This window comes from Ceratosolen solmsi, unplaced genomic scaffold (genome assembly GCF_000503995.2).
Source record: "Ceratosolen solmsi marchali unplaced genomic scaffold, CerSol_1.0 scaffold6, whole genome shotgun sequence".
Classification (NCBI taxonomy): domain Eukaryota; kingdom Metazoa; phylum Arthropoda; class Insecta; order Hymenoptera; family Agaonidae; genus Ceratosolen; species Ceratosolen solmsi.
The window spans coordinates 8330779-8343897 of NW_011948414.1; the positions used below are offsets into that span (position 1 = coordinate 8330779).

Consider the following 13119-nt stretch of genomic DNA (forward strand, 5'->3'; position numbering starts at 1 on the left):
ACAAATTAGCGATAAGAATGATTTCAACAATTAAATTATACTTGGTAAATATTTTTATTATAATTTCAGTATTATTTTAACTCAGATAAACAAGGTGTAATATTTTAAGATAACAAATTGTAAAACCTTTTATAAAGTCCATTAAATGATATATGTGCTATTTGTAGGATTTAAAGGCGCTTAAAGTAAAATATATGACTTTCCCAGGATTATTTCCTAGTAAAAGGAGTTTTCTAATTAAAGTAAAATATTTGTTGTATTTAATAATGTAAAGAATAATTAGGTGAAATGAAATCACTTTTAAAATTCACTGTTTTCAAATGCATGACAGTTAATGTTGAAACAATTATTTTGAATAATTTATGTGATTATTATTCTGCAAATTATTTGCCAACATATTCCATTTAATGTGTTTTGTGTTTGTAAGAATATTAAATATTCAACATGTGCTGCAGTATATACAGTATATTAAATTAATTTAATATTCGTGGCCCTTTCGAATGTTTTTATTAAAATAACGCCTTTAAAAAATATTGATAATTTTAATCAAAATTTTGACATTTGCCGTGGATAGAGCAATAAAGAGCCAATAGAGTAAAACGTAAAGCTTACTACTACTTAAGTGATTAAGTAATATTAACTGCTAAGACGATATAAAATATAACTATATAGAAAATTTACGTGCCATAAAAGTTCATGTTTATCAAATTAGCTGAGATTAATTAGTCTTACCTGGAAACACTCCTTGCGAGATGCAAGGCTGATGAAGGAGCCAAGGAATCTCTCCTATCACATCTACATCTGTAGGTGTGACTCTGTCTGGGCCTATAATGTCCTGCATGATAGATCGTTGGCATAGCAGGCATAGGAGGCTGCTCGTCCAGTCTACAATGGAGTTCGATATCGGGGACGGACCGCGTAGCTGGATCTTCGATGCCGGTGCCACTCTCCTCGGAGCCACCCAAGCCCGATACCGAGAGCTGGGGCGAGGCCACGAGGTAGGTTGCGCGATCCTGCCTCTGGAGGACAGGTTTGTTGCCCTGGCCAGATACCGCGGAGGTGTTGGTTTGGACGATGGGCCCCGAAGTCCCGACATTGTTCGATTGGCCGACGCTCACGCTCCCCGAGGATGAGGAGGAGGCGCCACCGAGGACGACGACGCCCTGGGGCGCGACCACGAGGGGTGTTACGCTCGGGCGGCTCAACAAAGCCGCCGTCTCCTCGCTCCCGCTTCCATATTCGCTGCCGGTGCCACATTCTTGGAGTTCGCCCTGAGCGTCGCCGTTCATCGCCTTCGCTCACCTCGATCAGCCTCTCACTCTCACAGGCCGATGACGTGACGCGATCCTGCGCAACGTCACATGACTTCTCCGCCCTGGCACAATAGACAAAAAAAAAAAGCATGACGCCATTAGATGAGAAATTAGATAATGATTTACATCGACCATATATTTTTATTATCTCGATCTTGTGAATTCAAATATGAGATATGACGAGGACTTTCCTATCCAATCAGATATGGACGGAAAATGTTTTTCTATACTTTCGAGAACTAATTAATGATACTTCTCGAGGAGTTCCTGGCTTATCTTATGTAATAAAAGCAAAATTTATAATTAGCGAGTCTTCAATTTTCCAAACCAAATTTAAAATTTAAACACTTAAAGTTAAATATTGTACGTTACATTTATGAGGTGCATTTATTAAAATGGTAATTATGAAATGTATAGAGTTTTTTTCTTTTTCTCATTTTATACAATCATGTGATTGAATTGCAGTCGCTATATCGCTAGACATAAGAAGTTCCTTTAGCAAAAATACGGTTATGGACAATAGAAAACTTTTCTTTTTTTTTTTTTTTAACAATGAAAGACTACTCTACATAATGAGAATAGTAGCAATTCGCTTTTTCATAGACTTATTACTCAGGCTTACACACATCTCCGAATTGTGATTTGTAATAACCGAGTTTATCACATGATGATATCGTAATCTCTAAAATTAAAAATTTTATAGGAATATTTGGATCCCACAGAAGCCAGTTAAATTATGTACTTCTAATTATGATCATAAAATATTAAATATAATAATAAAATATAATATCGACGAAATATAACAATGTAAAAATGTACTTTTATTAAAGTATAATACTATAAATCAAATATTGAAAAAGCGAATTAAAATTTATGGAAATATTCTATTAATGAAGATTCTATTTCCAGTAATTGCATTTTTTCAAGGTTTATTAAGAACGTATTATCTATGAAATTATAATTGAATTACTTTAATCATTTTTATAATGTTTTTGATACGCCAAGTAATGAGTTAATTCATTTTTTACTTAATTATTTAATTTAATATGGTTGGTATTTAAACATTTTTTACGCGATAAAAATCAAATATTCCATAAATATACTGATAATTTTAAGAATATCATAATTAAACATTTATCATTATTTATTCATACAAATATAATAATAATACTCCTATTATGTTTCAGTACAAAGATTTTATGCTCCATGGTAGAAAAAAAAATTAAAATGATCATATAGACTTCAAAATCATTTAATTACTTTCATCAATTATATTTATTTATTTACATGATATTTGCAAATTCATCAATTGAATTATAATTAATAGACACGTATTGTAAATGGAATATTGGAAACGAATTAGACACGCCGATACTGGCTATTTGATAAGTTAATTATTATTAATAGTTAATATTTTGGAGCATAGTATATATTTTTTCAATTTTATCAGGAATTTTCTATGAAAAGGCTCGATACATGTCAAAAAGTACACCGTGTACAGTTTTATTTCATTACAGTTATTAACAAATTTTATGAAACTATTGTGAATGTAAATTAAATATCTTTTATTTTTAATTTAAAAAGCTTTTAAATAATTGGGAGTCAACTAGTTTCTTTGTTACAAAATAATAATAAAAATTTATTCATATTGCATTTAATAATCTCAGTTATTACACTATTCGTAATATTTTTTATAAATAATAGTACCATCATATTTCATCAAAAAAACTTTCCTCTTTACTTAATATAATAATATACAAAATAACAACATAATAATGTGTTAAATAGTGATTATAAAGATTAACATTTTGTATAAATTAAATATTTTTACTTTATAAAAAATTTATATGATTCATGCACAACGCAAGCTTGTATGGAATTTGTAAGTATCAATATAATTAAAGTATATATGAAAATGTGAAATGAAATTTTAATGATTAGCAAAGTCGGATTACATTGCAAATATGAAATCCGCAAGCCAATCCGATTATATAATAATCTTATAAGCTACCAATTTGTTGCCAAGGATGTATATATGGAATCCATCTGTTACGAGACTTACATATATTTGTACGTACGTACGTACGTACGTGTGTGTATGTGCGTGTGCGTGTGCGTGCGCGTGCGTGCGCGTACGCGTATAAATGTATATAAGTTTCAAATATATGTGTACTAACTAACACTTGTATAAAATTATTATTTTACAAGATGTCTTATTACATTTAGATAATCAATAATAATAATAAAATATTTATATATAATATATTATGCGTAGATATGCACTGTTGATATTTTGATTTTACATTAAACATTTTTTAATTCTATTTAGCAATAAAAAAAATTATTTCTATTATATATATATATATATATATATATATGTATATATATATATATATATATATTTATATATAGCAAGAGCATTTACGAAATTTTATACATTAAAGATTTAAAAAATTTATATCTACTAATAGTAAATCAGGAGAGATTTGCTAAATATGTAAAATATTTTTCCATCGAGTCTCAAAATTTCATCGTATTTAAATTACTTATAATGCTTTATATTGGAAATACTCATTAATATTATATTTGTAAATCTTTTATTTAGCAGAATATAAATAATTCTGTAAATAAGAGAGCTTAGATTTTAATTTTTCAGAATATCAATCATTTATACAATCTATATTGGCTAGGTAAGTATGCCAAGCAAATGAAATCTAAGTTAATAATACAACATCATTTATTTTTTCATTCCTTTCTCTTTATCCTTTTTGCTCTGAACATTGTTTTGTAAGGATTATTACACTCTTATGTAGTCATTGAAAGTTAATTCCACTCGGAGAAATTTAGAGCGAATAACCCATGCAAATTCACAAACTCTGAATATTTATAATGCCTTCTGGTTTCATCGATCTGTTTAAAATAGAAGATGTCACGAGCACTAAAAGGCTTTGTTTAAAAAGTCAAGATAGTAAATACATTCATAGGATGGATATTGCTGTTTCCAATTTTTCTGGCATATTATTTTTACACTATTTGATTTCATACTTGTGTACAGAATCCATAAATTTTTTATACGATTATCAACTATTTTTCTATATTTATATATTATCAACTATTTATAAATATATAATATTATTTTTATTTAATTTTTTTTTTACAGTACTTTAATATTATATTTTAAAATACCATGTAATATATTATATAAATTGTATTATATTGATAAATTTTGATTTTTAATTTCTTATCGCGATTAAAATAATATTGTCTTATGACATATTCGGATATATTATATCATAAGAATATAAATTTATATTATTGATGAAAAATTGAAAATAAAAATTAGCTCATTTATTATATTTTATATAATTAAGTATTAAATGTATCCATTCAAACAGTTCCAAAATTTTAATTACTATTACAATCGAGTGTTTAGTTATTAAAATCTATTTATATTCTCGTAATTAAAATATGCATAATTAGAATAATAATAATAATATATATATATATATATGTATATATATATATTAAAAACTATTGAACGATAGTTAATAAGAAAACTAAAATAGCATATAGTAAACCATATTGAGATAATGGAATAAATAATTATGACTAATATACTAAAATCGTATGTCACTTTATAAAAGAATGAAAACTTATTCCCATAATATTGTGTATGTGTGTGTGTGTGTGTGTGTGTGTGTGTGTGTGTGTGTGTATACATAAATTTTACATATGCGCTTATCCATAAGTAATAAAATATCTTACTTTTCAAAGAAATCGCTTGATGCACTTTCATTTTGTTTTCTTTTCTTTTTGCGCCGACAAGTTGTCGCCGTACATTTTGCTTTTTTTCTCTTTTTATTATTTCTGGCTGCTCGCATATGCCGTATATATGCATGTTAATTTCCTACAACTTTTTTCTTCCTAATCTTCAAGATCGGTATAACTGTTATACTTTTTATTATTTCGTTATTCAATTGATGTTAATATTAATTCAATTAATATCAATGACTCAAATTTTTCAAATAGGTTAGAAATTTCTGTGCTTTGCACAACTCTATCGCTTTATTTATATTACAGTATATCCAAAGGCATTTTTTTTTTTATAGTAAAATAATTATAACGTTCAATATTCTGTTCTTTCAGTATAAGGATATTTTCTTTTGTCAATTGATTAAGGTGTACGATAATGAAAAAAAAAATTTAATATTTTTTTCTACTATAGTACGATACTAAAATTAATCTATAAGCTTTTATCAACATAAAGATCTAAAATTATTTTGAAATATCTCGATTAATTAAATATACTTTTCTCTTAAAATCTATTTAGAATGTAACATTATGTTTAGCATTTTATTATAGCATTCTTCTTTTATGTTACGTCTTTTATATTACGAAACATCACAAAAGAGAAAATATTATAATTTATTATTGTTACTGTACACTTTATATCATTAAAATTAATATTTTTTTTAACAAAACGAAAAAATTAAAGTATCATAAAATCGAGAGAGAAGAGTAAAGGGTAATGGAGATACGTTGGAGTAAAATTATTCTGGTTAAAATAGGTTTATTATTCTAAAATAAGTGCAAGTAAATATTTAATTAATAAATAAAAATTCGATAAAAAAATATTTAATAAAAATTATTGAACAGAAATCAATTTTTTATTATTTAAAATCAATTTTTTCTCTATATACAATTTTACCACATTAATTTTTAGAAATTTATGAAACTATAATTTAAATCAACAATTTGTAATTTATTTACATAGGTATGGAAAAAATTTTTTTTAAACATTTTAGATTTGATTATCGAACGAATATAAAAAAGGCTGCATATTCTATTTATCTATCTAAAATCAATACATATACATAAGAGGTAAAGGGTATATATTTTTATATTAGCAACATACTTTCATATATTTTATCAGATTCAATTAATTATATGTTTAAAATATTTTCAATTAATAATTAAATTGAAATCGAAAGCATTCATTAAACGTATAATCATTTTTAATCATTATGAAGTGTAAATATATCAACAAAAATATCAACAAGTCCTTTAATAGTATTTACCCCAAAAATAATTATAAGCGTATGTAAATGCAATATTAGTAATTTAGACATTTCATTCTGGGACGATAAAATAAGAAAATATTCTCGTTCAGCTGTATACAAGTTATTTTAATTTAAGAATTTTGGTACTATTAAACAGAAAATTTAATTTTGATAAAAGTAAATTTTATTTAGCCAGCAGTTCAAATGAAGAATGGGTAAAATTTTTCATTAGATAAAAGAAGTTGACAGAATTAAAAAGAACCATATTCCACAAAATTCACATTAATTAATCTTATTAATCGTCTTTTATAGATGATTTTACGTGCATTACATTTCCATTTCTATGATCTATTATAGTCACATATAAAAACCATTAGGTTTTTTTTTCTTGTAATCTTGCTTTTACATGACCTTTATGCATCAACATGAAGAAAGTTCAACGTATATATATATATGTATATGTATATATGTATGTTGTGTATACTTTGCGTTTGAAAAGAAGTATTTTAATTTTACTCACATTACTTTTGATAGAATTGTTATAGCTTGGTAGCTTTCTCTTTCAGAAAAAATATAATAAATAAATTATATAAATTCTGAATATTACTTACCTATTTTTTATTAAATAGTATATTTTGTAACAAGTCAAATAACATAATCTCAGTTTAAAAAAGATGATGGTTGTTTCCTGAATTTATCTTATATTTTAGTATTATCATTTCAATTAATAGTAGTAATAATTTTTCAACAACTATTTTTAACTTTATAGTTAATTTTTGGCATTTAGCTGGCAAAATTTTACGTTAACAAAATCAGAAAATTATTTGAAATATAAAATAACTCCCATATAATATATTTAAACATTTAAAAGAAATTTATTGTTACATTAGTTATTAAACTTAATATGTTGAATATTATGAAGTATTAAAAATTGTAAATGAGCATAATAAAATAACTCGTCGACTTACATTTATAACAGAACATATGCAAATTTCTCATTCTAGTTGTTGAGTTTTATTTACTATCTTTCTCACTAGATATTTACGGTTCGCTCAAATATTAAAACTTTAAATTTACCATTAAATATCTAGACGTTATGAAATAAAGTGTCTTTTAAATTAATAACTTTAATTGTTTGTATATTTCTTTCAATATGATTCTTAAAAATATCAATTAAAGTTTAATAAAATCGATTTTGTGAAAATGTATAAAACCGCATATATATTAATTAATTTTACGTAAAAGATACAGGAAGAAAAATAATGTTCAAATATTTTATTTACAATCGATTTGGCGCGAATACTACTTAAATAGAAAGAATCGTCAATCATACTAGAAATTTGTAATTTGTAACAATGAATTCTAAAGTCTATGACTATAAAATATATTAATTTTATTCTGAAATTAGAAATAACTTAATTATAATATACAGTCCGACTTATTTTTATAACTCAGCTTTGTTTATAATTAATTTCTTTCATAATCTATATTTAAATGAATAAAAAAAAAAATATTGTAAGAATAATAACCACGTAAAGATATGGATGATGCGTAAGATTTATTTACAAATAAATATATCTTATGCATAGTATTAAAAATATTAATTCAAAGTATGAGAATATTTCAGTAAATACAAGATAGGAAATGCAAATTCAATATAAATGGGAAAATATATTAAAATAAGTATAATATAAAGAAATTTTTTCATCATTTGAGATAAATAGGAATAAATTTCTAGATGAATGTAAATTAAATGGTTAGCACGACACAATAAAATTACAATCCTTTTTTTGTTTACCTTAGTCCATAAAAATTTCTGATTGTAATTCTTATATCATTTTATTCTATATCAATTATAATTAAAATTGAATTCATAATTTTAAATAAATAAATATAATAAATTCCAATTATGTATAAAGTGTTACATTTATTGAAAATTATAGAATTTTACAATAATTTTTAACATTTTCTTTTTATACATGCAGAATAATTTGCAACAATTACAACATAAATATATGTATTTGAATTTTTATTAACATTCTTTTGTTCAAAAACACAATGTTATTTAAACAATTATTAGCATGTACGCATATATATTATTTTTAATATAATTTATCAGATCTTTATATATTTCTATCAATTGTGGAGAGAAGTAATTTTCTTTATAAAATTCTCTTTAATTTAATTTATGGTTAATTTAAATAAAAACAAAAACAAAAAACAAAGTGTAGTCGAAAGTAAACATTCTTATTGTCTCATATGCACGAGTATCTATTGAAAATATTATGAAAAAGAAAATTACTTCTCGTTAAGAGCTGAAATATTATGAAGACTTAATTTTCATAAATTTGTTAGAACTTTAACTACACGACTGCATATATTTAAGTGGTTTAAAATTTCCATTTTAAAACAGTAAATTCAATCGGCTTGATAAATCAGATTTGAGAATTCATATTCTAATTGTACACATACTTTACATTGTATATATATATATATATATATATATATATATTTATTCAACTTATGTTTTGTCAAAAATTCTATACGGTTAATACTTTCTAGTTACGTATGATTTTTTTTCTTAAGAATTTTTTTCTTAAAACGTTAAATGTTTTTTATCGATAGTGGAACCCTAACATTTAGTGCGTAGCCGATTAAACGATAATTACAAAATTAAATTCTGAGCAAAAACTTAATGTTATACTATATCGAAATCATATTATTCATCATCTCTCGATATTCAACCGGAGTTTAATAATCATATTTACCAAAAACTTCTAAATGAACACAGCCATAATAATAGCATTAGTTTATAACTCATCAAGAGATATAATAATGATAATTATGCTTCATAAAGTTATCGATACCACTAATGATCTATAATATTTCGTGGAGTCAATTACGTTATATAGAACGGAAGTACAGTAGTGCAGATAGTACGATAACCGCATAACCGCAGTAGGATCGAGTATGATTTTCTGTTCAGACATCTCTGCACATAATTTGAAAGTCTGACGGAGTTGCTAAAGCTCCGTTAGCTAATTGTATTATCTATATTGAAAGCCCCTCTATAAACAATAAGGTGACAATCTTTGTTCAAATATGATACCGTAAGCAAGTGCATTGAAATAAAGGAATGGCAACAGTAGCTGAATAACTAGATTCTTACATTTTACAACTTACATTTGTATTGAATTTATTAACAATTCATATTTGCAATAAAGTAAATGTAATTTACAGCCTCGATCATCATATCTCTCAATTATAATTCATTAATTTAATATAAATATTATATTATTATTAAATTACTAATTAGCGAAGCATATAAAAATGCTAAAATAACTAAAATATTAAATTGTTATAAATCGAAAACAAAAGAGTTTTTAATACGTTAATACAAATTGTCTTTATGCCAGAAGTAGTTTAATCGAGTATCAGATTAATGTTTCGTCTCCTTTTTTTAGATTTAATAATACTTTAATGTGAAGTCATAATATATTCACTAGTAAAATTATGTGTAAATGGAGTATAAATAAATGGCTTCTGATAATTCTCTAATTTGAACCATGAAAATTTATGTTGATATGTGATAATAAGATGATTAAATACCAAAAGATGGCTTTCAAATGATGAATAAAAGAAAATTTATCTTTCGAAATTCTAGTGAATTGTATATAATTTATAAATAATTCAGGCTATTTTAAAAATCATCTAACAATTATTTTTTAACGTTGAAAGAATTTATTACTTTTCTCATTATATTTATGATAAACTTTAAAAGTTAAGCAATTCTTTTTCGATTTAATATTTCCTCTTTATACTTTATTAAAGTAATACTTCAATTTTCTCTCTTCAATGCATTTATAATAATTATTCACCTATGAATATTTCCCATACTTTTATATGATTTATTGTAAAATTTAAAACAAATTCATTCAATAATTTTCACGACTGTCTAACGTATAGAGTATAATCACGAATATGAACAAAAAAATTTTTTTTACTCATTTACGTATTTAATATTACTTTTTACAAAATAAGTTTGACATACAATAAAGCTATTTAATAAATTTATCAGCCTTTTTAATTCATCTGCATACATTGTTTTATTATCAATGTGTATGTAATATATTATTTGTTTATAATAAATTATAATTTGTTTTGTTATATATGTTATATTTATTTAACATATTACATATATATATATATATATATATATATATATATATATTATGTTATATTTTGTTTGTAATATATTATATTTTATATACAATATGTATATAAAATATTATTATAATTTTTATGAAATTTATATATTGTTAAATTAAATACAAAATTGGAACAGGTAGGAAAATATAAATTAATCTCTCTATTTTCATGTAAATTCTGTTCTAATAAATTTCTACTTACAGTATTGTATTATTTTACAATCATATATAATACAAAAGATTTATAATATTTATTTGATTTATATTTTAATTTTTGATTAAGTTTGATTGGAAATAATTTAGTTTTTAATTTATAATTAAATTTTTTTATTTTTTTTATTTTATAAAATATTAAATTCTTATTATAATTAGTTGATAAAGGTAGTTTCAAGGTCAAATTAAAAAGCATTTCAACTAACTCGATACAGTTTTTTTTAAACGGTCAAAAAGACAGAGTAAAATAAACGACAAAATATGAAATGAGAATGAGAAGAGGGATAGAAGATTGCTCGATAAGTTTTCATTCCGCCAACAAGAATGAAGGTATACAAAACAGCACTACTTTAACTCGGAAAACTCATGTCTTTTTACTTTCATTTTCTGTCACTAGTGAAAGAGGGTAAAAATGACACTCTTATATATTTTGTGCAGAAAATTCTAAGATCTCTATGTATGTTTTCTAGTGTTAATTGAAAAAATGCTTATTTTATCATCAATATTCATATTATAATTACAATGTTTTTTTTTTTTTTTTCTTCTATATATTTATGCCTTGTGCACATTTGCCATTAAATATATGTACTTAATGTTTTGCTAGAATGTCGATAATTTTTTTCTATTTTATTAATATTTTTCTAATATAGTAGTCCATATTTGAAAAAATTTTCTTTTAATGTAAATGATCTTCTACTTTTTTCTTATATTCGGTATACCGTAATTATCTATAATATTCTATATAATGTGCAAAATTATTTGGATTCCGTCATAAAATAATCTATGTATTATTAGGCAACGGATTATTCAAGCCAACGCTTACTAATCATATTGTCAGCATGAACTTTATTATTGTTTATTCACATCGTAAATGTAATATACATAATTGGATATTGGGATTTCAATTTTATTAAATAGTTTACGGCAATAACAAATTTAAATTATAAATTTAGATATGAGACTCAATAATATCGGATTTGAATATTTAAAATAGAATATATGTAAAATTGTAGTAATAAAGAAAAATCACAGTTTATTTTGAGACTGAATTTACACAAACATATTTTTCGATTTTTAACTGAAGTTGACAGTCTTTGAATACAATTTTATTTCGTAGCGATTGAATAACCTGTACTTTCATTTGCCCTTTCCAAGAATCTGTAGAATATTTAAAGAGCAGTGTTAAGATATTTTATCCAAATAAAAATTATTTTTCTGAAATATAATATAATTATGTATTATGGATAAACATACATGAAACATAAATAAATGTAAATCTACATTTTAAATGCTCTAAAATGTGAAAAACTCCATGTCTATCTCTCGCAAGTATAATTGTAGTTGTACATATATATATATATATATATATATATATATATATATATATATATATTGATAAATTAGAATGATGACTAATGTAAAGAAAGACGAAGATTTTAAAAATAAATATATGCGAATTATAGTGATTGATTAATGACGTGCCTTTGTAACTGAAAAGTAGCATAGAGCAGCTTCGCGTAATTGCATGGAGAGACATTCTCGCTATTTTTGGTTAACCTTGTATGTAGGGCAACTGCGAGCGAGTACCTTTCAAATTGGCGCGCTGGTTGATTTTGAGCCTCGCTGGTTTACTCGCCTGAAATTGAGTTGTCGACGCTCATCTCCTGCTCCGCTTGGCCTAATTTCTTCTTCTTTTTTTTTTTTTATGTCTTATTCATGTTATTTTCTTTCACGCATATTATTCTTTTATACTTCATGTTTGTCATACTTCATTGACGAATTATCATACGCGTGAATGAATGCTTGGGGATGATACCAAATCTTAATATAAGCGACAAAAATGTGTGTCGCAATATTTCTTTAAATGTTATAAAAATTAGCAAATTAAATATCATCGTTTTATTACTACTCGTGATCGTATTAATTTCTCAGTACCGACATTAGTATTTAACATTAGCTTAAATATTTTGAAATTAATGACCAGTTTATGTTTTTAAGTGAACATATTGACTCAATTCTTTATAATTTCAGCATGTAATATTTGTGCACAATTAATGAATAATTAAAAGTCAGTAGGTGAATTTAGAAATATATATTGATATATTTTTTTATTGTTTATAGAATTTCTAACATATTATAAATAATTGTAGAAATTTTTAAGAATTATTATATATTAGATATAATTATATGCAAACTAATGCATGCAAACACTACGTCATTCGTGTTTGATCAATTTATTTATTTATTTTTTTATTTATTTATTATTTTTTTTTTTATATATACCTGTTTGATAAGACTATATAGGATCGAATTGTTTTAAAATAG

The 13119-nt window shown here is 24.3% G+C and overlaps 1 protein-coding gene across 1 annotated transcript in view; it reads right to left on the reverse strand.

The window, feature by feature from the left end:
- Positions 1-13119, reverse strand: part of SK (small conductance calcium-activated potassium channel) — a 155577-nt gene that overhangs the window by 108882 nt on the left and 33576 nt on the right. Inside the window, exon 2 of the mRNA XM_011506834.1 lies at positions 733-1375. Within this exon, the coding sequence (XP_011505136.1) occupies positions 733-1289 (557 nt within the window). The 5' untranslated portion in view covers positions 1290-1375. The remainder of the gene's footprint in view (positions 1-732; positions 1376-13119) is intronic.